The 27,682-nt window shown below is 48.1% G+C and overlaps 1 protein-coding gene across 1 annotated transcript; it reads left to right on the top strand.

The window, feature by feature from the left end:
* Positions 1 to 437: 437 nt before the first annotated feature.
* Positions 438 to 27,682, top strand: Ccnd2 (cyclin D2). The gene is made up of 5 exons (XM_034511508.2): positions 438 to 927; positions 2,607 to 2,822; positions 5,367 to 5,526; positions 12,540 to 12,688; positions 22,438 to 27,682. The coding sequence occupies exons 1-5, from the start codon at positions 736 to 738 to the stop codon at positions 22,585 to 22,587; spliced, it is 867 nt and encodes a 288-aa protein (XP_034367399.1). The 5' UTR covers positions 438 to 735; the 3' UTR covers positions 22,588 to 27,682.

Raw genomic sequence — 27,682 nt, 5'->3', positions numbered from 1 at the left:
ATGTTAAATCAATCTACCTGAATCTTGAGAAGTGGACTGTTTTCCTGATCACATTGCAAGCCTCCGTAGTTAGAGGGCACACCCCCTCCCCTTAGGCCCCCATGGTATGCCTACAGAATGTCAGAAAGGATAGAGAATCAATAGGAATCCATGGGGTTTGTGGGTTCCCCTATCCGGGGCCCCTAGCATGCGGGGCTGGATAGAGGGAGAGGGCCTCGGAGAACTAGGGAGAGGAGTTGGGGGTGGGGAGCGGGGGATCGTGTTTGAAGTTTGGTCAGGCCAGCTGCTGTGCTCCTTAATAACAAGAGGGAGGGGGGAGAGAAATGGGAAAGAGGGAGGGAAAGATTGAAAGGAGGGGAGGGACGCCAGGGGAGGGGAGGAAAGGGGGAGGAGGAACCTGAGAGGGGGAGGAGATCTAACTGCCCTTCCAGCTTGCGTCACTGCCTCAGAGAGAGGAGAGCGAGCAGAGGAGAGCGAGGCAGTTCGGAGGGAAGGACCGGTGCGAGCCAGGCGGCCCTAGAGGCTCCGCTCGCCCCCCTTCCACTCTTCTCTCTCCCTCCCTCTCTCTTTCCTCTCTCTTTCCTCTCTCTGCCTCTCTCTTTGCCATTTCTTTTCTCTCCCAAATCTCCCATTCAGCCAAAGGAAGGAGGTAAGGGAAGCACACACACCCCCGCCTCCAAAAAAATAATTAAAAAAAAAAAATTACAGTCGGGACCGAGTGGTGGCCGGCTGGCTATGGAGCTGCTGTGCTGCGAGGTGGACCCGGTCCGCAGGGCCGTGCCGGACCGCAACCTGCTGGAAGACCGCGTCCTGCAGAACCTGTTGACTATCGAGGAGCGCTACCTCCCGCAGTGTTCCTACTTCAAGTGCGTGCAGAAGGACATCCAGCCGTACATGCGCAGGATGGTGGCCACCTGGATGCTAGAGGTAGGTGTGCGGGCGACGCTCTCAGGGAGAGGCAGGCCCAGCCGCTCCATCCCTACCTCCAACACGCAAAGACCCTAAAACAGAGAGAGGACTACCCCTGCGCTGGCCTCCCGGAGCTCGTGCGCGAGGTAGCCCCGCACTCTTGGGAGAGATGCTAATTCTGTCCTTTGCTAGGTTAACTAGCGGAGGAAAACGTGGGTGAGGCGAGGATGTCCCCCCCCGGGGGGGTTGGCATCCCGCGCTTGTGTGCCTTCATGTGGCTTCCTCGTCTTCCCATTCCCATTTCTGACCTGTGCTGTGGAAGTGACTCTGGCTGCCTTCAATGAGGCCCCAGGGGGTGCTGAGACCTAACAATTCATACCAACATATAAAGACCCCCCCCACTCCCAAGATTGGGGCAAACCCCCCCCCTGAGCCTTAGGACTCAGCGTTGGCACTTTGACGGGGGTTGGGGGTGGAGGGGAAACAGGGAATTCAGGAGAGCCCCGGAAGTCACACTGAATAAAAACGTGCGTTTAGGGCAATCTGAAAGAACCGCTGCTTTAGCCTTGCAGTCTTTGCCGAGAGAGCAGGGTGCCCACGTATGCACAGCTCTGGACCTGCCGTGGTTTCGCCATGTTGCTTTGCAAACTCCATTTACAAGGACTGGCAGCATTCGCCGACTCCCCCACCCCCTCTCAGCACCCCATGATCCTGGGCACCCTCTTTCTGACCGTGCCCTCTTCCCCAGACCTCAGTTCACCAAGGTTACTTACAGTTTGGCTGCTTCTTCAGCGCGCAGATTTGGGTGGGGTAGGAAGCTGGGGGGGGAGGAGGTGTGTGTACAGCGGGCTAAGGGGCACCCCCAAATGAGAGGTCAGAGTCCCGCATTCCTCCTTGAGGGGGGTTCCCTGGTTTCGTCTCACCCAGCCCCCAGCGGGGCACAGCCTTCCCTTGTGGGCCGCAGCCGAACACTCTGCAAGTTTCCCCAGTGCGATCCAGAGCCCCTGGGGTGGAGATACCGACCTTACGGACACCCGAAACCTCTATTCCAGGGAGCCTGGAGCCCCTCTGGGGTTTTCAGGCCCACAGAGCATTTCTAGAATTTTTCCTCGATTTTTTAATAATTTTTTTTGAAGCTGTCCCCTCTGCTCCGACTCCAACTGCGGCGGCTGAGGCGCGCTTCCTCCTCCTCCCTCCCCCTCTCTTCTCCACCCACCCACCGAACAGCGGCCCCTGGGCCGCCGAGACCACCCTGGGCATTTTTTTCAATTGTCGGGAATGGTAGAATAGGATCTGGGGATCCGAATGAGACCAAGAAGTAGACTCTCGGAGCCTCCAGAATATTTTTATTGATTTTTTGAAAAGATGACGAAATCCAAAAAAGAGAGTGAGTTAGTGTGCCAGAGGGAGCGGCAGGCGGCGGCGGCGGCGGCTCTGGGCTTTGCCTTGGGGTTTGTGGAGACTTTAGTTCATCACCTTTTTCAGCTTTGCGGGAATACCCGAGCCCCAAGGGCTCTTCGGATTTACCCCCAGTGTTCTCACCTCTATTCTTACTATCCTTTCTACTCTCCTCCTCCTCCCACACACAAAAAAAATAATTCTTTTTCTTACCATGGATTATGCTTTTTTTTTCCTTTCCATCTGTCTGATACTATTTTTTCACTGTCCCCTTGGACCCCACCCCACACTGATTGTAGGTCTGTGAGGAACAGAAGTGTGAAGAAGAGGTCTTTCCTCTGGCCATGAACTACCTGGACCGTTTCTTGGCTGGAGTCCCGACTCCTAAGACCCATCTTCAGCTCCTGGGCGCTGTGTGCATGTTCCTAGCTTCCAAGCTGAAAGAGACCATCCCGCTGACTGCGGAAAAGCTGTGTATTTACACCGACAACTCCGTGAAGCCCCAGGAGCTGCTGGTAATGCTGCCCTCCTTGCTCCTGATTCTGCCCTCCCCCATCACCCTAGGACCACCACACTAAGACTGTCTCCTGTAGTAGGAGAGAGCAGTCTACCCATGTTAGGAGTGAGCAGTACCTCATGGAAATTTGTGAGTGTGAAATTCTGTTGTTGAGTGAGTGTGTGAGTGTTTGGGGGGAGGGGGCATACATGGAACATTTTAGTTAATGATGTTTTAATTAAGGTCCAGATTTCCACTGAACCCTGAGAACACAGTCTGATTTCTCACATGCTAGTTGCGTTGTTTCCCAAGAGCCTGGAAGTGTAACAGGTAATGTCTTAAAAGACCAATAAAGTCTCACAATGCAAACATAGTAGCTGATCACTTAAGTATCGACAAAGCACTAAGTATGAACATATCAAATTTATGCAAAATCAACATCTGGCTTTATATTGGTGGGATCTGAAGCATGAGATTTTGGCTCCAAAAGGCACAGTGACCTGGGGGTCCCATCTGGCTCTCCCCCTCCTCCCCGCCCCGCCATCTACCTTTTTTTTTCTCGTGCACTTTCCCTCCATATTACTGCCACACACTGAAGGTTCTGCAGCTCTCTTCTGCAGTTTCTAGGGCCCACCCTCAGTGGTTTGCATGCCTTCTTTCTTACACTGAGAGAAGACCCCCCCCCCCCTATGGACTCCCTCCGCCTTGCTGCCATTGCCTGGGCCTGCATAATCTCCTGGGCAAAGACTGGCTTCTTGAAGTAAGCCCTTTGTGAGAAGCCATCCTTTCTGGGCCTGTGCTGCCACCTAGTGGCAGACATGTGCAAGACTGGGGGAGGAATTAGGGAGAATGCAAAGAGGGGCCTGAATGACTTCACCTTTGAACCACTGCCAGATTTCAGCTGCTTCGGGTTTGGTCTGAGAGGCCCCTAAAGGTGCTTTCTTCTGGAAGATCTGCTTCTTTCAATAATGGTGTCAGAGGACGAGTTTGTGCTCACATTGCCCTGGAAGAAGGAAGGCTGGGATTCAAGCCATTTCTGGTTTTTGCTTAGTTAAGGTTTTTATCCTTTCTGCAAAAAGCCCAGGCAGAATTGAAAGCTTGGGGGGGGGGATTAAAATTGAAGACCACTTTGTCTTTCTCAAAAACAAAACAAAACAAATAAACATGAAAAAGAATCTTCCATGTGGCTGGTGTGCTGGAGGATTTGTGGTATTTTTCAAGACACCCTAATTTGTCTAGGACCAGTGAAGCTAGCTCACTTCTCCAAACAGATGTGCCAGCTTCTCCCCTCCCATCCAGAAGTTATGCACCCTAGAAGCGCCCTCCTGTTTTACATGTGGAGGGAGCTTACTCCAGGACACACCCGTAGCTACTTCAGCTGTCTAGTGTTTTTTTGTTTTTATTTTTATCTAGTGCTTTATAAAGCCTGTTCTCAAGCTTAGCAGATGGAGCCAGGTGAGCTGAAGAATTATGTCGCAGCCAGGAAGTATCTGCATCTTGCACTTTGGAAGCCTACCGATTGACTGGGATAGTTCCCTTTTGAATACACTCCCTGCCCCCTGCAACAAAAACAAAACAAACAAAAATCGGGGCCTTTGCATAATTCACGCCAACCTCAAACTTTCTGCCTTTGAGAGGTAGAATCCCAGATACGTACTTCCAGGTGCACATCTTCTTAGGGTATTATTTTATTTAGTCCAGTTCCTTTAAATATGATTTCCCATGTTCACTTCACAAAAGGAGAGAGACACAAGGTAGCTTACTAGTGGGGTGCCATGGAGCCCCATAAAAGAGAAAGTTATAGCCCAATACATGGGCTGAAGAATGTTAGGACCCCGTTTAAGCACCTTCATCTTGCCTCAAGTCACTATCTGCGAAATGAGGTCACAAGTGACCACCTCAGGCCCTTTAGCCACAAAGTCAAAAGCCCAGTGAAGATTTAGGTAAAAGGGTGAGTGTCATATCCCCAAGACTTCTGCATGGTGTGTCAAAGGGGAAAGTGTTGGCGGCAGAGAGGAAAAACGACACTTTTCCCCACAGGCCAGCTAATTGGCTGCCAAGAAGTTGGGCCAAGGAAGCTTATTTTGTTCTGCATCTGCAAGCATCATTTTTTTTTTTTTTTTCATGAGGAGTGAAGAGACTATTAGTCTTATGATAGAGACATATCCAGTAAGTTCTCACGACAATGACCTTGGCTAGATCTCACTATAGTCCCAACTTTCTGAGTGGACAGGCAAGAGCATTTTGTGGAAGTTGGGTGGGGGGTGGGATAGGGAAAAAAAATCACTTAGAGTAAAGCCTGATCTTGGCAGTAGCTACCTGGCCTCTCATTATTTTCAGTGGAGCCTGACGGGGTTTTTTTTTTTTAGCCCCAGAAGAGCCACGAGCAACTTCAAAGCATGAGGGGCACAGTGACAAATGAGGCTCCCCTTGTGATCACGATCCTGCAGGGGAGCCTTAATGAATGTCCTTAAAGCTGGGCCCGGAACCCAGCCCCCAGCCCAGACCTGGAGTTGGCCTATGGATTTTCAGTGCTCTACCCTCTTCCTCCCACCCTTTGCAGGAGTGGGAACTGGTGGTGTTGGGCAAGCTGAAGTGGAACCTGGCTGCAGTCACCCCTCACGACTTCATTGAGCACATCCTACGCAAGCTGCCCCAGCAAAAGGAGAAGCTGTCCCTGATCCGCAAGCATGCGCAGACTTTCATCGCTCTGTGTGCTACGGGTGAGAGGGGATTCAATGGGCTTACACCCGGGGCCGTGGGCGGTGGTGTTGGGGATCCTGGCAAGTGGGCCTGAGCGAGCCAATCTGGAGCCTCGTTTCTGGCTTGCTCCTGCTTTATCGAAACTAGAATGTTTTCTTTTTCTGCTTCACTCGTAAATGCTTTATGAGGGCAGGTATGGTAAGGGAAACGAAGTTAGTGCCTGCTAAAATATTGTTTATGATGTCTAAAGTGCTCTTTGAAGATTATAGATACTGCTTGCTGGTTGTCTTTAAATCTTTAATCTTCTGAAGGAAAGGATGGCTTAGAGATGAGTCCAAAAGGGAGTTTAAGGAAGGTGGGGGCAAATACAGGTTAAATGACTAAAGACAAGGTAAATATGGAGCCTGCCCTGATAAGGGGAAGGAATTCCTTCTCAGTGGCTCTCTTTTATTGCCTTCTTGCTGTTCCCCTGTTGATGAGGGAGTGAGCCTTTGAGCAAAGATCCGTTGTCTGAGCTCTGGAAAGGATTTTGATACATCGCTTTATTGGCCCCACACTTGGGTAGAAGACCCTAGAACAGCATTTTTTTGTTTGGTTTGGGGTTTTTGTTTGTTTGTTTGGTTTTTTTTTGTTTTTTGTTTTTTGTTTTTTTTTTTTTTTTTGGTTTTTTAGTTTTTTTCGAGACAGGGTTTCTCTGTGTAGCCCTTGGCTGTCCTGGAACTCACTCTATAGACCAGGCTGGCCTTGAACTCAGAAATCCGCCTGCCTCTGCCTCCCAAGTGCTGGGATTAAAGGCGTGTGCCACCACTGCCCGGCTAGAACAGCATTTCTTAATCTGTGGGTCCAGACCCCACAGACTTACATATGAGATATCCTACATATCAGATATCTACATTAGAAATCATAAAGTAGCAAAATCACAAGTCACGAAGTAGCCATGGAATGATTTTTATGCTTGGGGTTCACCAATATGAGGAACTGTATTAAAGATCAGAGCCTTAAGAAGGTTGAGAAGCACTGCCCTAGAACCTTGGGGAATCCAGGGTCCAAGGGTCAAAAGTTTATCTCCTCAGGGTTAGAGAATTGACCATGAGTGGGTTGCAGCTGGATTCACCAGGTGTGTTAAAATGTATTGATGTGATGGGCAGTGGGGGTGGAGTGTAACATTTTAATTCCTTGGAACATTTAAGTATGTGTTTGTGTAGCTGCTGATGCAATGAACAATAGGGCCTGTGCTTTGTTTGAAGTTCAAAGGTCAGACAGACTTTGTAACTTACCACTGAGTGACCTTGCCCAGGCTGTTTGACCTCTCTGAAGTTCAACTGCGATCTTCAAAACAGGCCTTTGGATACATCATTCTCTAGCCTTGGCAGAATGGGTAGGAAAACTAATCCAGAGGAAAACAAGCCTTGAACTTTCTGAGATGCAGGTGCTGGTACTGACTGTGCAAGCCCCAGTCTGGAAATCGGACTTCTCCAGTTAAGGTGAATGCCAGTTTTCCTGCTACTGGATACAGGCTCTGAGTGGCTACTTTTTTAGAGGTGTGTATGTATGTGCACACACACATACACACACACATACACACGTTTGTTCATGCGGGTGTACACAGGTTACCTGGTGCTGCTTTTCTTTGGTCCAGCAGCCCTTGGGGGCCTGCATCAGGCCTTGTGGCACACTTGTGTCCCACCTCCTTTGTGGTGTTCCCTGCTGTTCCTATAGTCGGGGAAGATGATGGACAAGAAGCCTAGGAACTGTCCGTTTCCTCTTGCAGTGATTCAGTGTAGGGGAGGAGTCAGCCAGCCTTTTCTCTCTGGCCTTAGGACACCTAACCCCCTGCACCTACATTACCCCATCGCTCAGCTGCCAGAGTCCTGCTTTGAAGTTGTCTTTGAACCAACAGGTCTTTGGGGGTCCGTTCACTACTTCTTCCTCCCTGATCTTGCCCCAGGATGGGGGTGGGGTGATAGGTGGAATTACCCAGGCTCCGATAAAGTCCTCCAATTCTGTATAGACTACAGGTCCGTTCTCTATTCTTGGGGATCCCATCCCCCACTTTTGGCCATCTTGTCCAGATCCTTGGGGCAGCTGCCAACTTTGGGGTCAAAATAAGGAGCCTGGGATTTGGTGATTGAGGCAGAGGTCCATTGGGAGATGAGGGCAGTCAGGAAGATGGGCCTGTTAGGGGGCTTGACCTAGCTTTAGCCAAGGGGTGGGGAGGATAGGGGAGAGTGTACCTCCAATCTGGTCAGAACCATGTGCCAAGTCCTACTCCCGAGGCAGGGACTGATGAAAGTGGAGGAGGGGCCCTGGCCTCCTGGGCCTGGAAAGGGTAGGCCTGACCACAAGGTCCTCATGTCTCTGCACTTGGGGCCCTGCAAGTGAATAAACTTTGGAACCCTGCTGGTATGTGGGTGTGGGGTGTGTGGAGGGGAGTGTTGGGGCAAGCAGATGGCAATAGGCCAGACAGCCTAAACTCCAAGGCCAGGTGCTCTTGAAGGACAGACTTCTTGAGGACATGCGCTTCTGGGGCCAAGATCTAGTGAACCCAAGCTCACTAGGACCCTTGAATAGTAGGCTCAGAGTGACTCAAGGACCAAAGATGGGAGGGGCCTGCCTCTTCAGCCCAAGCTGGTGTTCCTGTGTGCCCCGTTACCTCACACCCTCACTCTTCTAACTCCAGTCCTGAATATTCCACCCTGGACCTGAGGATGCCTCAGAGTTTTGAGGGTTCACAAAGGCATAGGAAGGGGGCAGTCCCTGAAGAGATGGTAGTTAGCCAGCCCTGGGGAGATGTTGCTAGTTTATGGGAAAAGCCAATTGTGAAAGAGCTGGCAGTCCCTCTGAGGGGGTGTGCTGAGCGTATGTGTGTGTGAAAGGGGAAGAGAGTGTGGGGTGTCCAGGGGCCCAGTCAGGGAAGAACGTGGCTGACCAGCAGTCTTCCTTTATGGGGCTCTGGGGTAAGGTTGGTGGCAGGGCAAAGAGGTGCCCCTTCCTCCCCTATTCAGCCTACAGTGGCATCTGTGAGAGCGGTGGTCTGAGGTGCTTAGAACTGCTCTCCCAGCTGGCCTTGGTGGTAGAGTAGTTTCCGTGGGGTGAGGGTTGTTTGTAACTCCAGCTTCTGCCCAGAACATGTGGATCGGGAAAAGGCAGAAGTAAACTTCTTCCTCCTGAGGTGTTCCAGGTCAACAAACAGGTGACCTGGAGCACCTCAGGTGAATGCCACCTGAGGTAACCAGGTGACACATTGAGAGTTTCACTGTGGCTGCTGCACCCAACTGCCCGTGTAACCCTAAGGTTGAATCCTAGGGGTACACCCAGTCTTCTCTTAAAGGTGTTCATTTGGTTTCCAGACTGTGGTGGCCCTGAAAAGTCTGGGGACTTGACTCTTGTTCTAGAATGTAAGCTGAGCCTCTCTGGCAGCCAGGGAGGAAGAATGAAACCCACATTTCCACCCGGGGCCTCTGAGCTGCCCCCAGAGGGCAGTCATAGGGCTGAGGGGAGGAAGTAGCATGTTGAACTGAAGTTCTGTGACTGATACTTGCTGTCTTGTGCCCCATCTGGCCCTGAGATAGATGAGAGCTTTTCCTCCCCAGGCACAGCCTGCCCCCCTTCCTCCCACCCAAACTAAATCATCATTAGCAGTTACTGCTTTAAACTATAAACAGGTTGGCTGAACCCTTTCTGGAGGTGTCAGATGTGTGTGTGCTGAATGATATCGTGGGTGTCCTTTGCTGACCAAGGAGCACCCTGGGTCTGGTTCTTTAAACTTGTACCTCAGCACAGGTTGAAGGTGAGGAAGAAACAGAGACAACAGACCTTTTGGCTGGGTTTCCTCAGTCTCAGAACTAACTCCCTCCCCCTAGTGGACAGCAAGAGTAAAGCAGCCTCCAGGAGGCTTTTGTTAGCACAACTCGGGCTCCTGCTCCTTACTCAGTACTGCTCTCATTGGACAGGACCACAGCATCCCAGTTTTAAAACCCATCGTGTAGAACAGCTTGGCCAGCGAGATCTCATTTAAAAAAAAAAAGTGCAGGTTCCAAGCTGGCGGATATGGAGTGCTTCTCCTGGTCCTTGTGCAGATTCGGGGGCCACTTCAGACCCCCAGCTGCTTCTGTGGCATTCTTGATATTTGGTACCACGAGGAGAGAGATGGCAGATGAATCTAGGGCCCATGTGGTTGACTTCTGAGCAAGATCCCTTCTGTGTCTCCTTCTGTGGTGTGTAGGAGGTAACTTTGAGGGTTACTCTAAACCCAGACTGGATTGGGGGGTACCAAGGTCTCCTTCATCAGAGGTCCAGCACCCCTAATGAGTGAGTGGCACCGAGCAATTGTCTGACACTCCCATGTACTAGGTCCTTTGCCTGCCCCCACCAGGAGGGAGGAGGTCAGGCCTGGGGTTCCTCAGAGAAGCACTGCTCCCAGGTCCTAGGCTAACCACATCAGAGTAAATGTGGGCTGCGTGGGGGAAAGGGTGAGGATTAAGACCAAAGGTGATTGACATCTGACATCTAAGGTTTACCCTGGGCCAGGTTCTATGCATGGGTTATAGCATGCATGGCTAATCCTCAGGATAGCACTGTGAAAAGGGTAAATTAGTACTTTTGCTGTTGTTTTCCAAGACAGGGTTTCTCTGGGTAGCCCTGGCTGTCCTGGAACTCACTCTGTAGACCAGGCTGGCCTTAAACTCTGAGATCAGTCTGCCTCTGCTTCCCGAGTGCTACCACCACCTAGCAAATTAGTACCCTTTTTGTAGGTCAGAAAAGTTTCTTTCAAAGATACTCGTGTAGTGTATACGAAATCAAGCAGAGCACTCCAAACTGGCATGGACTGCAGTGCAGTAAACTGGCTAGCAGTCATAAGAGACTGCTGTTTCGTAAAAGTGCCTGTTTGTCCACTGGGGAATGGATAGTTGTGCATCCTGGAGCGTGGAATAAAGAACCAGTCAGACTCTGCCCAAGACGGACTTCTCTCAGTGCTTTCTTAGGGAAAGGGAAGAGGTAAAGACTACCCCCTCACGCACGGTCTTGTACCTGTACCCCAGGTTAAGCCACATACCCCTTCTGGCTCCACAGGCTAACCCTGAGTTGGCTTTGTTAGCAGTGTGACTTGACTGCAAAGTTCTGCAGGGATGATAGATATACCCCCAATCTGAAGCCTCTGCACAAGGAAGGGAACACTGAGGGCACTTCAGTGTCCTGTCACTGACAGGTGCTGTCATCCAGGGCCTCTGTGGGCCCAGGGCCATGGGCTGGCTACCTCCTCTATACTGTGAATATCACAGGCGGCAGCTAACGATGTCAGTGGAGAGAGAAAGAGTCTCCTGTAGCTCATATGGGGAAGACCTACAGCAGAGCAAGAGGCGAGGAAGGGAATTCAGCTTCATCACGTGGTCAGGATAAAGAAGACACAGCAGGGGTCAGCGGCCAGCAGGAGTTAGGTGAAACCCTGTAATATATGGCCCTCAAGGTGAAAATGGTGAACAGTGAAAGGAAGAAAGCCAAGGAGAGAGACAGACAGACAGACAGACAGACAGACAGGCCTACCCAGTGCTCCTGGGATTGAGCCCACGTAGGAGGGGAAGTGTGCATGGTTCACTGATTTGTGGAATGTCTAAGAACAGTAGAGCCTCAATGCTGAGACACTAGCTGTAAGAGGCCATGACATTAAGAGAAGGGAAGAGTCCAGGTTGCCATGTGCAGCCCAGGATTCTCACTATGAGCTGAAGTGTGACTTGTGTCCCCCTGTGCTCTGCCTTCATTTTCCACTAGACTTATTGGCATAACTAGAGATCAGACACTGGAAAGTGACCCCCATTTCACAGCTGCTACTAGATGATGACACTGTCACCTCTTTAAACTTTGAGTCCAAGGCAGGGGTAAAGACACAATCAACTTGATAATTCCCAGGTTTCCTCCCATCTATAACGTCACCCTCCATGGTGGCTTTGTGTGTTAAACAGATACCACACACAATGCACGCATGTTAGCAGTTAGCAGGGCCAAGCTCTCTTGACAGGATTCACCTCTGCATTGGAACCAGTAGTTACTGGATTGTAGTTACACAGCCCCTTAGAGAATCACTCAGTGACGAATGAGTTTAGGGTCCCAGGTTGCCCCTACTATTTAAGGTAAATCCCCTGTCTTAATTCTTAGAAAAATACGAGTGTGATTAGAATTTAATTGTTAGTCTTTGGTATTTGAGAAAAGTCCTGTTCTCTGCCCTCATATTCTGAAGATCCCGAATATGGGGTTGGAAGTTGAGAATCAAGAGAATTAAGCCAACTCATTCTGCTTCTTTGTTTAGCTTACATACGTGTGTGTGTGTGTGTGTGTGTGTGTGTGTGTGTGTGTGTCTGTGTGTGTACGTACCAGGCATATGCCTGATGCCTGGGGAGGTCAGAAGAAGGTATCAGACCCCTTAGGATTGGAGTTACACACAGTTCATGTGAATGCTGAAAACCAAACCTGGGTCCTCTGGGGACCTCTTAACCACTCTTACCCAGCCCCCCACTAGTAAGCCAGAGACTCAAGGCGAGATCCTATTGGAATATTATGCATTATGAAATTTCTCATGATTTCTCCCATCGCCTTGTACTTTGTCCTTCTTCTTCCAAACATGAAAAGCTCATAGCTATCCCACCTGTAGGATAGATGGAGCACTGACTTGTGCAATTGCATGCTCCTTGACTCTTCTCCAACACCCATGGGAGATACTATGTTTTAATCACCTCGCTGGTCAAGAAAAAACAAAGTTCCTGGCTTGTATTGACTTCTGGGACTCAGAGCCCCAGGTGATTTGCTATGTACTCTACATATGCGCCCTTTCTCTCCTGCCTCTGTCTCTCTGAGAATATCCACAGTTGACAAATTAATAAAGGACTCCTGTGGAAGGAGTCGGGGGAGACGGTGGCTGTGCATCCAGGGATCCTAGGGCAGTAGGTCTGCACCGTCCAACTTTGAGCATCTGCTGGCTGTTGAGTGCTGGACCCCATTTTCCTTCTGTGCCTGACTTTCAGCCTCTCGTTCTTTGCAGACTTCAAGTTTGCCATGTACCCACCGTCGATGATCGCAACAGGAAGCGTGGGAGCAGCCATCTGTGGACTTCAGCAGGATGACGAAGTGAATACACTCACGTGTGATGCCCTGACCGAGCTGCTGGCCAAGATCACCCACACTGATGTGGTAGGTACCCGCCCCCTTGGCTGTGCCCCCTTGACTGAAACCAAATTCCTCTCCTCAAGTTCCAAGAAAGATGGTTGTTTTATGATGGTGGCTCGAAGTCTTTTTGTTGTTGTTGTTGTTGTTTTCTTGGTGTCTTGTCTTTAAAGGTCAAACTCCAGCAGAGTAATGTCTTCCCTTGAGATGTTTGGGGGGGGAGGGGAGGATGTATATGGATGTGTGAAGGTGTGACTGGGGGTTGGGCTTTTGGTATCCCAGGCAACCACTGTACCATCATCATACACACCAGAAGACAGCATCAGATCCCATTATAGATCTGTCAGACACACCAGAAGACAGCATCGGATCCCATTATAGATAGTTGTGAGCCACCGTGTAGTTGCTGAAAATTGAACTCAGGCCCTCTGGGAGAGCAGTCAGTTGTCTTATCTCTAGCCTTTCTTCTCTAAATTTTATTGAGAGACAGTCTCACGAAGTTGCCTAGGCTGGTCTTGAACTTGTGATCCTCCTGCCTCTGCTTCCCTATAGCTGGGATTACAGGTGTGCACAGTGACCGCCTGCTTCCTCTTAGGGGTTTGAAAGCATGCATGTACCTTAAAATCCAGACTCAGCAGGCTGATAGAAGGGGGAGGGCTGTTGACTGACTTTCCTCTGCCGTGTAGGGTTTATGTCCATTTATGCACACGTTGTCAGGCCTCTGCTCTGCCATGGAGAGCGTCCAGGTCTACTCACTCCCCAATGAGGCGGTAAGGCACAAAGAGGGGACAGCTAAAGCTGGCTGGTGGCTGCGGCAGAAGGAGCAGATTTGAGAGGTGGCCTTGTGAGTGATACCTCAACCTGTCAGCCTTGCTACCACCCTATCTCAGGCTTTCTTTTTGCTCAAAGTTTTGGTAGATGACAAAGCACACAAGGATCGAGTGCAGTAGAAATTCAGGAACTATTATTAGCTTTAGGCTTTTTCCGTTCTGTGTGGATGGCCCCAAGTCTGCTGCTGGCTGCCAGATTTCAGGGCTCTTAAACACAGAGGTTTTGAGATGGACCAGGATCGCACAAGGTCCTGATTTCACTGGCTAGGATGTAACGGTTAAAGGGTTCCATGTGGGATGACTCTCAGAGCTCAGTGACCTGCATTTTCCCTTCAGCCAGTGGAGAGGGGGTGCAGCGGAGAGGATTAGGGGTGCAACGGAGAAGTAGGACAGGTAATGGCGGAGCAGGGACTCAAGTCTCTGAGCTCTGTCTCCAGCCTGAAAACTGCTCACCACTGTGGCTCTTGGGAGCTTTGTATTCGCAAAAGGCATTCAGCTGAAAGGCCAAGCAGAGAGAGGAGTATTGTTGGCTCCTAGGTCCTGGTGCTTCACCATGGAGAGGCTTGGGAATGCAGGGGAAATTCACAAGACACCCTCTGGATATTCAGGGGACTTGAGACTGCCCCATGAGGGAATTTACTGGGTTCAAGGGTCATGTCGCTTAATACACAGGCCTGTGGCTGGTGCCTCACTGAGGTATGCTGAGTACAGGCTATTTAAACTCAGGAAGCTCAAGGCCATCCATCAACTTACCTGTATTTGGCCACGACATTCGCTCAGAGAGGTGAAGGACTTAAAGGCCTTGGTAGAACTAACCATGGGTTTTTCTCTGAACCAGGTTTTAAATGGAACATTTTAAATGTTGGTACTAAAATGTCTGGCTTTTAGAGAGGGCTCCAAGACATGGATTGTGAAGCTCCCCACCCCCAACCCCAGCACAGCATGAAGAATGCATTTCTAACTATCCAGGTAGTAGGTGTGTGTGCGTGCGTGTGTGCATGTGTGTGTGTGTGTACACGTATGTGCGCACACATGCGTATGTGGAGGGGCTCAACCCCGGCCCTTGTCTTTACTTTTCCTAATGTTTCCTGTTAAGGATTCCTTTATAGACAGGATGCTTGCCAGTAACAAGCATGCCTTTCTTCAACTTCTGAACACACACACACAGACACGCGTACACACATTTTATACACATACATAAATACACACATATGCACATACAGACACACATACATACACCCTCATGCACACAGACACATACACACACACACACACACACACACATGTCATCACACTTTTGACAGTTGTAGGCCTGCTCTGATTGGCTGACATCCCCACCAGAGCCCCATCCTTTGCTTTTCTCTCTCACCCCACTCCTCTTTACTGTTACATATAAGTAGAAACCACTGCACACTGCTCGAGTGAGCTTCCACGGAAGGAGGCTCTCTGTCTCCGCCCAAGTTTGCATGACTGCACCCCAGCCTGTCATCTCAAACTGGAGATGGCCACCTTCACCTCATGCACTGTGCAGCAGTCAGGGAATCTCAATCTGCTGTCAGACTAGGGTCAGTAGGACAAGGCAGCTCCACTGCTTACAGCTATAGATTTGGTACTTTGTTTCTTTTAACAAACTTTTGAATTACCTTTGCTTATTTGTGTGTGTGTGTGTGTGTGTTACATACCACAACTTGCATGTGGAGGTCAGAGAACAGCCTGCTATGGAAACTGTCTCTTCTTCTACCATGTGGGTCCTGGGAATTGAACTTGGGTCAGCAAGCTTAGTGGTAGGCACCCTTACCCACTGAGCCATCTCACTGTCCCTGGCACCTCATTTCTACAAAGGACCACTGTTTTGTCTTACTTTAGGAGACAAGTCCATGTTTGCCTATAGTGAGCCCAAGAATAAACCTTGCAGTATTAAAATCTAAGCGTGGACATAGGAACTAGTAAGACCGACCTCACTTGTCCAGGTATACAGCTGGTGCTTCAAAGTTGCACATGTACGACTGGCTCCTGGAAGCTCACTCATTTGCTTTCCAGAAGTGTTTTCAAGGGTGTTGCCTGCAGCTTCCCAGGTTCTGCATGGCCTCCCCTCCATCAACATGTGTTGCCATGCTGTTTAGAGGGAGAGGGGTTCTGATTTCATGACCTCTGCTCACCCTTTTGTGGATGAAGAAGTGGTGTGTTTGAATCACGCCCCCGACTCACTTGTGGAAGCACTTAGAATGGCCAGTTATTGCAGACTGCTGCCTTGCAGAGTAGATGTGAGCAAGGCCTGGTCCCTAGACACCATGCTAGAAGCTAGAATGGGCAGATGGAGCATAGACAATAATTTAGTAATTAATCAAGAAATGGAAAGTAAGGGCTAGAGATGGTTTAAAAGCACTGACTGCTCTTTCAGAGCACCTGGGTATGATTCCCAGGACCTATGTGGCACCTCACAGTGATATGTACCGCACATACATGGTGCACAGACATATATGCAGGCAAAGCACCAATACACATAAACATAGAATAATTAAAATTTAATAAAGAAGAAAAGTATACAAGGTCCTCACAAAGGCTAGTGCGTTCTGCACTTTAAGAGAGACAGGGCATTTCTTTAGACGATGCCTAATGGTGCCTAATGCAGAATTTGACCTGAGCAAAAATTTACAAAATTATATCCTTGGACTAGAGAAGCAAAATGTGGTATGTCTATGCAATGGGATATCGTATAGCCTTTCAAAAGAAATGTCATCCTATAGACACTTAGTATATGGTTAAGCTTAAAAACATTGTGCTAAGTGAAGTAAGCCAGACACAAAAGACAAGTCATATATGAAGCAGCTGTAGAGGTCAAAGTCATAGAAACAAAAATTGGAACTGAGGTTCCCAGGACCTGGAAGGAAGGAAGGAAGACAGGCAGGCAGGAAGGTAGGTCAGTGTAAGTACACACAGAGTTTCCAGTTGGAGATGGAGCATCACAGTCATAGCATAGAGTATGGATGTACATTGCAACAAAATGCACTGAAATGGTCAATTTTATGTCTTTTTTTTTTTTTTTTTTTTTTTTTTTTTTTACGATTTATTTATTATGTATAGTGTTCTGCTTACATGTATGCCTACAGGCCAGAAGAGGGCACCAGATCTCATGATAGATGGTTATGAGCCACCATGTGGTTACTGGGAATTGAACTCAGGACCCTTGGAAGAGCAGCCAGTGCTCTTAACCTCTGAGCCATCTCTCCAGTCCCTATGTCATGGTATTCTATCCATATAAATATACTGCACTCATACGACCATCCCTGTGAAATGCCAGTTAGTATGTTGCTCTTTCCTGAAGAGAAGTTAAACCAACCCCCAGGACCATATTTGCTCCCTTGTGACAAATAAAAGCCAGGAGACACTGATAGCTGGCTGTCATTCCTGAGTTCCCCATGTTCTTCACAGTCTTTTTCAGAGCCACCATGTTCTACTCTCACTTTAGGTGGCAACTCACCGGTGGCCTGAGATCCAGGTTGAAAGTAGGTCCCCTGGACTCATCTGCCACAGCTAGACAACATTGCCCGGCTCACTGGCAGCAGATAGTTGGGACTTCAGGGACCCACGCAGCTCTGAGAAAGTGGGGCTTTGTTTTTCCATCTGGTTGCCAAAATAAATTGGACTGCTCCATTCCAAAGAGAAATCTGAGTGAGAAGCCTGACAGTTTTACAGGGAGGGAAGTCTCAGAGGGTAGTGTATTTTAGGTACTTTCCCCTTCCAGCCACAAGTTAAGAGTTACTAAAAACAGACGCTAGCCAGAGAGCCAGGCTGGCTCTCGGGGAACTTCTGCATACCTAGACTTCGGTTGCCAAGGGTGAGTTTGAGAGCAGGGATCGGCTATCTCAGTCCCCCACAGAATCAGGTTCTCTCTCTGTCTCCTCCACAGTGTAATCTCGCTGTGACCAGAATTAACCTCAGTGTTCAAGACCTACCTTGAACTTGGCTTTTTATCCCAAACCTCCGGCAGTCATCAGAAACTGAGGCTGGAGGAAGGGAGGGAAGGGGGAAGGATGGAAGGACAGAAGGCAGACAGGAGTTTCAAATGTGCCTCTCATTCATTCAGGACCTTAGGAAAGATTGATCATCTGTCTGTCTCTCCCTGTCTGTCTAGCTACATGTAGGTAATTAAACACTAGTTATGTCTCAGAAGATTGATCTTAAAGCAAGCCTCTTAATTTTCAGTGTCACACACTTAAGTCAACATATAGTGGAACTGGCATGATCAGTAGTAGAATATTTGCCTAATATGTGCAAGGTTCTGGGTTTAATCCCCAACACTTCAAGGCAGAAAAAAAAAAGTTGAATTGATATCTGCACTATAAAGATTTGAGAAAGTTTCTAGAAGATATTTAATAGAACAAATACAGGCTCTAGTAATGCTGTCAGTTCTGCCTGGATTATAACAGAACCCCTTGCCATGTTCTCCTTAACTGCCTAGAATAGATTCTAGAATATTCTTCCCTTAGGGTCGTCATGGCATTTTATGATACAGCTTCTCGGTGAATAATTACAAAACAAATAACTTAGGCAAGTATGGCTCACTTTGAACCGAAACTTTTCTGAGGGGGAAGGTGTCCCCAGCATCTCTTCTGTTCCCCCTTAGCTTGAAACTTGTATTCTCAAAACGCCTCTGACCGATGTCATCTTCAGTGTGCTTTACAGGGGATAGGAGTTCTGGAAAGCATGGCTGGAAGGCGGGCTGGGGGAGGGGAGGCGGGTAGAGCTGGGGGCTGCCTCCCTCCCTCCTCATTTCTTGTCTGCCTCATTCTGTATTCGAGGAAACGAGCCAAGCAGCCTGTGAAGAAAGGAAGAATGAGATAGTTTCCTAAGTTGTCTCTGCCTGAGTTGGCTGCCGGTCCGCGGCTCATTCAGCCCTTTGTCCCACTGTTGAGTGCAGTGCGTGTGTACTGACAATGGGTGGATGCAGTTACACCGGGGGCTCATGGTTGGAGTTCCGTGGGCCCATTCATGGAGGCAGTGGAGGGTGCGGGGCCGAGAGCTCGAGCCAGCAAGTGGAGGAAGTCGGGGGCCGAGTAAGGAGCTGAAGATCATAGCTGCTGCTGTCAGGGCTCTGAGGATGGGGGCCAGGGCAGTGCAGGGAGGAGGCTGTCATCAGAGGAGTTGGAGGGGTGCCCGACCTCCAGCGCAGTGGAGTGCCACCTGTCCGGGCTGACAGACTAGCATTATGGCTTTCCTTTTAATCAGCTTAATTTGGGGCATCTTAACACAATGCCTGCTGCTTTTGGAGGCTGCCGCAAAGCTGAGGTCCTGGAGTTCCTGCTTGTCACATGAATGTAGCATCTTTTGATCAGGGCCACTGTTGTCATCACCCCTGCACACGCACACATACGCACTTGCTTGCACACAGATATGCTTATAGACACCCATGTGCACACGGGCACACATCCACACGTGTGGCCTGGGTCTTCTTTCTGGAGAATCTCTGTCCACTATAACCTTACATCCTTAAAGAAGTAGAGAAAATTGGAAAGAGAAAAGTTCTCAGATTGGAACCTTGCATTGATTTTCTGCTGTCATTCAGAGACAAGCCACTCCCAGTTCCCAGGCTGGCAATCCTACACCTCCAAATTTGCTGATACTCTGATTAGTTTTTAAGATGTCACCTGTTAGTCCTGTCCCTTTGGAATTACTCTGAACTCCACGCTTCTCTCCTGTGGGATCCTGACACAAATTACCACCTACCCCACCCCTGCAGCCTCTGTTCTGCTCCACTGTAGGTCATGACTCCCCTGCAATGCTGTCTTCCTGGCTTTCCGCCAGCTCATAGGATGTACATTTGCCCTATAGGCTCTGAGAGGGGATCCTTCAAAGCTGGGGAGGGTATAACTGTTGGGATTGATTGATGGATGTTGAAGGAATACCATGCACCCACCCTCAGGAAGGAGTATGTGATGCATTTTCTGCAGGTAGAGGACCCTAGTTGAAAGTAGAGCTAGTAACTGACCACCTGTGAGGGAGTGGACAGTTGAGCAAACTTGATGGGTTTAGCAGTCTACTAGCTGAGTGGCAAATGGCGTTGAAGCCATCTTTCCTAGGATAACTACACCAGCCCTTGTTGCTCTCTCCAAGTGAGAGGGAGCAAAAATCAGGGATCATCCAGAGTCAGTAATGATTTGAATTAACACTCGGAAGGGAGAGCATACAGTTTATATGAAACCTTTGTATCTTCCTCCAGTGCTTAGACGAGCCAGTGGGCCTACCCTTGGCTGGACCTGTTACATCACGCTTGCATTATCTGGAGCCTTTGGCTCTGAATATCTAGTAGAAGTGACTGCCAGGTGTCTTGTCTTCCCTGTAGGGGTTTCTCACAACTGTCCCTTTAAAGTCTTGGGCAGCTAGAAGGGGAAGGCTTACTGTAGGAAGAGTAGGCGCACTGCAGATCCTAAAGCCCAGTTCTTAAGCTTTCTGCAGGCTGATTTCCTTCCGAGGACCATCTGGCATGATTAATACAACGGAAGATGTACAGTGGTCATGGTAATGGGGTAGATAGATATGCCAACCCAGATGATCTTTTCCAGGGACCAGAAGATAGCAGACAAGTAAAAAAGGGTGTATGGACTTGGCCAAAAGGCTCAAAATTTCCTACTATGGAGCAAAGTCTTCTGTGTAGATTACATCAGAAAGTATTCACCAAGTTAACAACCCCCATTCACACACCTTGAAGATTCCCCATCATTCACAGAAGGTCTCATTACACAGCCCAGGCTGTCTTCAGAGGCATAACCCTCCAGCCTTCTCCTCAACCAGCTTCCTTTCAAATGGAATGGTTCAGAGCTCTCCTCTCAACCCAGTCTCACAAAGGGCCCACATCAGCTACAAATCCTACTGTCTTAAAGTCTCAGGTAGGATTTGATTTCTGTGGCCAGGTACACAGTTGGAGCCATGGATATGGTTGCTGTCTCTGCGGTGTTCCCACTTATTCTCTCTGCCTCCCAGGAAAAAAGCTATTTATATTGCCAAATGCTGCCAGATTGGCCTAGCAGGAAACATGGCAAACAAAAGAGATGGCAGGACCCAGGCTTTTAATTGCTAATGAGGGTGGCAGGTACCAAAGATTAGGTTGAGAAATGTTGGAGCCTTGACACATGAGTACTTTACTTGGTACTGTTGAAATTAGCCTGGTGCCTGGCAGTGGTGGCGCACACCTTTAATCCCAGCACTTGGGAGGCAGAGGCAGGCGGATTTCTGAGTTCGAGGCCAGCCTGGTCTACAGAGTGAGTTCCAGGACAGCCAGAACTACACAGAGAAACCCTGTCTCGAAAAACCAAAAAAAAAAAAAAAAAGAAGAAGAAGAAGAAGAAATTAGCCTGGTAACACCCCTCTCCCCAATGCTGGACCACACTATCTCTAGGACCAACCTGTGGTACATCCTTGTCTTAAGTAATTGGTAATCTATACCTTTGTTCAAAGAAATCTAAGATGGGCATGTTTGTGTGCTTAAAAAGTTTCAGCTACTCAGGAGACTGAGGCAGGGGGATCACCTGATTGAAGCCAGCCTGAGAAACGTGTACTCTCAAAATCCAAAGGATTCTTTCAGATTCCAGGATAGATGGAGCTGTTCTCTCCGAGTGTGGTGCGCGCGCACACACACACACACACACACACACACACACACACACACCAATCATTTATTGGTTTGCTACTTAGCCCTTTATTTTTATACTTGGAGAAACAGAAATTGGGGTTTGCAAATGGAGCTGTGCCCTGCCAGGGTGGAGTGAGCACCAAACATCCCCCTCCTGCTTCCCATCCTTCCTAGGTTCTGGAGATCATTTCAACCTCTGACCTTTGCTCTTGATCTGCTGCCATTCCTCATCTTCAAGCTACAGTATGAGCTGGGGAGCAGATGAGAGATAGGAATGGAAAAAATGGAGGTCGAGGGGGTAGGGTGGGCGGGCAGGGGGAGAGGATGGAAACGTTGCCAACTTTATTTTCAGGTCTTTGGAAAATAAAAATAGTGCCTTTGTGTTTGGAAACATAAATAGCAACTTCTAAGTGGTGCGGGTCTGAAGAGTGAGATAGGGAAGTGTGTGTTGAGTTGTGAGCAGGCACCTTCTATATGCACAAGCTGCTTCAAGTAGCACAGAGAGGTGGAACCAAAAAGCTAGGGTGAAAATCCCTACTAGGGGCAGTTTCCTCAGCTTGCCCCTCCCCCTTGCTCCCCCCCCCCCCCAACCTTCTAGCCTGAGCCTTAGTCCCATCCCAGTGACAGCCGTGACATGCCCTCACATTCCATGTCTCCCAGCTAATAGAGTCTTCTGCCTGGGGCGGCTCACTCTGAATTTTCCCTACCAAATATAGACTAATAGAAGCAACAGTGCAAAATCTTGCTTAGTCCCAAATTGGACAAGCTCGAGTGTCCTGGGTTTTGTAAACATTATGCATTGTGGTTTCGTGAGAAGGGTCCAAGGGGGTAAAGGAGCAGAGGATGCAGGGACTTTTTGTTTCTGAGCACTTTAAATGGTTAAGCATCGACCCTCTTATCCATTTGTTGGTTGCTTGCTTGGCTTAAGGTATAGCACCTTGCAGGAACCAAACCTTCTGTGCCACCTTTCCCGGACAGAAAAACTTCCAGTTGACCCCTTGATGACCAGGCAATAGCTTTTTGTAGCTGGGTCACCTATCAGTCAATGTAGTTTAGACTAGGAAATGCCTGGGCTTTAACAGAAGTGCCAGCTCTGATCTGCTCAATCTGGGATAGGCTTCTAGCTAGTTCCCAGATGGTGCTGATGCTGCCGGCTGTGGACCCCACTTTGTGTACTGAGTTTCCGTGCGTTTGAGAACATTCCTATTTTCCTTCGCAGGAAAATAAGAATGCGAGTTGGACAATGTCTGCCTTTGGGAGGTGTTTGTGTGCATTTGCATGTGCTAATAGCTCTGGTCTGGACCTCTCTCCTCTAGGATTGTCTCAAAGCCTGCCAGGAGCAAATTGAGGCGGTTCTGGTTAACAGCCTGCAGCAGTTCCGTCAGGAGCAGCATAACGGATCCAAGTCTTTGGAAGATCCGGACCAAGCCACCACCCCTACAGACGTGCGGGATGTTGACCTGTGAGGAAGCCATTCAGGCGGCAAGAGAGAGTAGTGTTCGTCACCTGCTACTCCCTTCTCTCTCTAGTTATGTCTTGTTCTTTGTGTTTTAGGATGAAACTTCAAAAAAACAAAAAACAAAACAAAACAAAAAAAAGCAAAATCTGCCCCCACCTAGATCCTATTTAAAGGTCTTTTAGAAGTGAGAGGAAAAGGCCATATAGCTGAAATGCATGTGGTGCCTGTTCAAAGTCCAGTGTAAGGGGATTCCTTGTATATGCGAACCGTTGTTATTTGATGATGCAAAAGTTATAGCGAGATGCTTACAGGAGAACCCGCAGACTAGCTAGAGAATGTGTAATACTTGCAATATGGGAACAAATTAGAGGACACTGTCTTTTGTGCTTGTGAACTAGTACATATGCCCCCTTTAGTAGAACCATAAGGACCCATGGATGCCAGTAAGGCATGAGTAGTTTGCAAAGCAGTGAACCCAAGAAAGCATCAGAAACAAGAAGGGACGTGCCGGGGAGGTTGCGCAGAACTACCCAACCACATGACTGAACCATTTTGGATGTAAGAAGCGCCTTGATGCCTCACCACGTGTTTCCAAGACTGAACGTGGTGGGGTCTCTCCGTTGCCTACTCTTGCTGACTACAGTAGCTGCTACCTAAGGGATATGTCTTTTGCCAGTTGGACACAGGTGATTGGCTCCTAAGTCTCATGTTTGGTCAACTTGGGCTTCTTCTTCCAAACATGGTTCATTGTAGATGTATCCTACTGTTGTCTGATGGAGGGAATTAGCTATGGGCCATGACCAAAACTCATCTAAGGGGGAGCAGGTGGAGACCACAAATGGAGTCTGAAACAAAGCTTCCTTATGTAACAGAAGAGGGTGAGGTGATCTTTAATCCCTTATTGAGGGGAAAAACAACTTAACTTTTGGTGCTGATTGGCATATCTGGTCCACAGTTTAACGTTTTGATAAACCATTCCATTAGACAAAGCACTTTGAAAATTTTGGGGGAGGGTGGGGTGGGATATGGGGTGGTTTATGCAAATCATGTTGAATACACCTTCCTTCTTTGCCCCTCCCCCTCCCGACCTCTTCGGTTACTATTCATTTCTGGAGTTTGATATTCTGGTACCTAGCTCTGGTGTCCGTACCAGGGCTGAGAAAGCCCCCAGCTGATATCCCCCTTCCAGCATTCCTCGGAAAAGCCTGTAAACAAAGGTCTAAACCATTCTGATGGCTTAGAAGGATTGAATTCCTCCCCACCCCCCACCCCCACCTTTTTCTCCTTTGGACATGGAAAGAGAAGTTACTTCTGGTGCAAAGGCTGAACATCAGGGTGTGGCATTTTGGTCCCTTTTCTGTTTTTGTTTTTGTTTGTTTGTTAATTTTAGTGCAAAGTTATATTCATTGTACTTGAAGTCCTCTTCCACTTCTTTGAGACAGTCAGTAAACAGAAGTTGGAGTCGCAGTTGGTTTTTTGGTTTTTTGTTTTTGTTTTTTTTTTTTTTTTTTGCACAATTATAATTGACAGGTGATGAAGCTATTTGTTAAAATATCTGCCTTTTTTTTTTTTTTTTTTAAGAGAAAAGATCAGAACAGGGCTACTTTGAAGAATTGTCATACACAGGTTCCGCCTTGTTTCACGGTATGAGGGTTGAAGATGGAGAAACATCTAAAGGTCTCTTATCTTTCATTTTTTCCATTCTGTTTATTATTATTTTTTCGCTGCTAAGAAGCTAAGATCGTTCCACCCCCATTCACATTAACAGTACCTAGCTGTAATGTTTCACGGTGTGCTGCTATTTTAGAAACATTGTTATAATATATTATTTTACTGCTTAAATTTCAAGTCCCGAAGTAGATGGTTGAGAAATGAGTTCTTTGTACTGGAAACGCTTTTTCCTCTGTGCCTGTTCTTCTGGTAGCGTTGATGGGTTGTGTTTCATTTGGTTTCGTTTTGTTCCTTTTTTTCCATGCTTCTTTATTTCCAGGTTTTCTTTCTTCTGATCACATTCTTCAAAGAGAGTATTCTTTACCTCAGGTTTACTGGACAAAAAAACAAAACAAAACAAAACCAATAATGATAACAGTGTACTTCTTTTTGTTTTCATAATACCTCACAGCTATACAGTTTCTGTTTGGAAGGCCACTGGCGTGAGGCACAGGACAAGCAGAAGGAGGGAGCTGGGCATCCTCCTAGGTAGAAGGCAGGAGAGATCTGACCCCAGGGTCTCAGGCCAGGGCTCTTTTCTGTCTTGAAGGTCACCAGGCTCCTTCCTTATGATAGAAGACAATGCTGAAGGGCTCTTCTACAAGGCAGATACTCAGCAAACACAGGCAGTGGACTAGGTAGGTCAGCCTAATTTGCATGCATGCACCAGGATCAGCAATGAAGAATTCTGGCAGACAGTTAGGAGACCCTCCCCCAGTCAGACACAGGACTTTCCTATTCATGAGGCCCCTTCACCATGAACATTGACCAGTTTCCCTCTCCTTGGTATTGACACCCTAACTTCAGATAGTCTCCGAAGCCTTACCTAGGACTGAGTCTGTGGTGCGGAGTCTGCAGCACACATGGGTGGTATTCCTTTCTCCCTCTCTTGTCCTCTACAGTCTACAGTGACAGGCAAGCGCTGTGCGTGGCCAGGGTGTCTGTGTGTGGCATTGAATGGCGTCAGGTTTTGGATCCCATTGAGAGGGCAAGGTAGGAGGTACAGGTTGAATGAGTCTGGAATGCAAGTTGAAAGAAGGGAGAGGCTGTTTCTGTGGTCTCGTGTGTATTTAGGAAGGATTGGGACTTGGTGAATTAGCATAACCCTACAATTCTAGGGGCTTTGTGATGGGACAGTGGGTGATAGTTTGGGAAGTTTGAGAGGGGAAAAGGGAGCAGCCTGCAGCTAGCCAGTGTTTATCCAGAGCTCACACTGCACAGCACACTCTCCTGGTCCTTAAGAAACCTCACAGAACTTGACGGACACACTCCCTTGAGTTGTTGGGCAACTGGGGTGCCTGATGAATGACCTTTGAACTTAACAGAAACATTGAATGAAGGAAGCTGACACACAAGGGGAGAGGCAGGTTACTATCTGCCCCTCCATCCCTCTTACCTGGAACCTAAGAGACACTTCCTGTTTGCATCCTTGGAGCCTAGTAGGATGGGTCCTCTAGAGTGGCTATTCTGCCTGCTCCTCAATTACACACAGGAAGGGATTCTGGATTCCTTGGTGACCAATACCTTCTGCTTAGATCTGGGTCTCTTTGGTAGTATTTCTGTCCCAGAGGACAGAAATATAAACAATTTCAGCTTGCTCTCCCCAGCCCCCTTCATAGCCTACAGAAGGGATTGTAGATTCTGGTCTTTTTCTGCTTTGCTAATGATCTCTTCTTTGTTTTTAATTTGTCATTGTTGTTTGTTTTTTTTTCCTCCATCAGTGAGGGCTAAGTTGTACCCCTAGCCTGCCAAATTTCGATCCTTCCCTGTTTTGACCAAATCCTAGGGGAAAGAAACCTTAGTATGCCAAAAAATAATATGCCAAGCATAAGGAGATTCATAATGGCTCCTAAAACCTAGGCAGCCTGCGAGTGGTGAGCTCCTTCTAGATGGGACAGCTTGTAGAGGCTGTTTTGGTTTGAACTGTCCCCAGCACACCATGGGAAAGCAGAGCATGTCTTGTAGGCAGCTAGCTTTAAGGTGCATGCCTACCAAGACAGACTCCTCTCTAGCAGCCAAGCTTGGGGTACATGTAGCACACCCCCCCCCCAATCCCATCTTGTTGCTAGCAGAGTAAGTGACCCCTCAGGGGGAGCTTAATAGCTTTCCTATAGTCTAGCTCTTTGGGGACCCACCAGACTGTGCCTTGAGAACTGTAAGATCACAGGCTAAGATGGGGTGGCTTTCACAAAGAAGGCAGAGGAGCTTTATCTCCATGGGTTATAGGGACAGGGCTGGGAGGACCACACTTGTACCTTATGTCCTGGACAGTATACTGGTGGTGTGAGAACCAGAGGTAGCAATCAGAAGTCTAAATATGGCTTACTTTTAAGCCCAAAGGATCCCTCCTTGCTTACCTTAGACAGTCCAGTCTTGGGAATAGCTTTAAAAGGGAAATTAATACTGAGACAGCGAAGTCCCCTTAAGCAGACAGCCCTCCATAGGTCCACACTGCACACGGGCTTTTTCTCAGTGCAGACTCCAGGTGGTTGTCATCAGCTAAAGCATGCTTATCTATTTGTACAAAATAGGTTAGGGAAGCCCCCAGGAGGTGTTATAACATCCTTATACCAAGTGGCTTTTTGATGATTCTGGATTCTCAACAGCACAAGAGTCCTCGAGCCAGACTGTGTGCTAATCTGCTTTTAAACGTGGTTGGCCTGTGAGACCCATTCTTGGTTGTGGTTTTACGAAGCCATCAACGCATACGCACACTTGATGGAACTGCAGATCCGTTCCTTTGCCTGCAGCCCACTTGTGGGGGGGAAAAGTGCCTTTACTGACTTACAGTAAAGTCAACTGGTGCCTATCTTTGAAAAGAAAAAAAAAAAGAAGAAAAAGAAGAAAAAAAAAAACATTAAAATGTCTCTTAATTTTTAGTGGCTGTCATTGTTATGCTGATCATCTTGTATGTCCCCAGCAAGTCACCAGGTCATCGAATTATCTCCATGTTGTTCATTATCCTTTTGCCGTGTACCTCAGATCTATCAGTTGTGATCTCTTAGATTGTTTTGTTTCTTTCTCTCTCTTTTTTTTAAAATTTGCTTTAAGAGTGCGATGCCATATCAAATCAATGTTGTTCTCTCACGGTGTACTCTATAACAGGTGTGGGTGGGGTTTATGGTTGGGATACTAGGAGATACTAAAGTAGCAGGGTCAGTGTGAATAAAAAAGAAAAAAGGTCTTTAGGAAATCTGGGGGGAAGCACATTGTATTGACTACAGTGCTGATATGACATAGCCGTTAGGTTTTAAGTGATCTTTAAAAAAAAAACAACAACCATAACTTGTTCTTCTGATTAGTTTGAAGTTGGATTTGAAGACGATGTTGAAAGAAGTTTTGAATGCAATTAGGTTATGCTATTTGGACAATAAACTCACCTTGACCTACAA

This window comes from Arvicanthis niloticus, chromosome 9, assembly GCF_011762505.2.
Source record: "Arvicanthis niloticus isolate mArvNil1 chromosome 9, mArvNil1.pat.X, whole genome shotgun sequence".
In the NCBI taxonomy this organism is placed as follows: domain Eukaryota; kingdom Metazoa; phylum Chordata; class Mammalia; order Rodentia; family Muridae; genus Arvicanthis; species Arvicanthis niloticus.
The sequence above is the reverse complement of the archived record's forward strand: the minus strand, read 5'-3'. Positions and strand labels throughout refer to the sequence as shown.

Coding starts and splice junctions, on each gene's coding strand:
- Ccnd2 (XM_034511508.2), top strand. CDS start 736: ATGGAGCTGCTGTGCTGCGAGGTGGACCCGGTCCGCAGGGCCGTGCCG. Junction 5,527..12,539: donor CATCGCTCTGTGTGCTACGG/GTGAGAGGGGAT, acceptor CGTTCTTTGCAG/ACTTCAAGTTTGCCATGTAC. Junction 12,689..22,437: donor AGATCACCCACACTGATGTG/GTAGGTACCCGC, acceptor TCTCTCCTCTAG/GATTGTCTCAAAGCCTGCCA.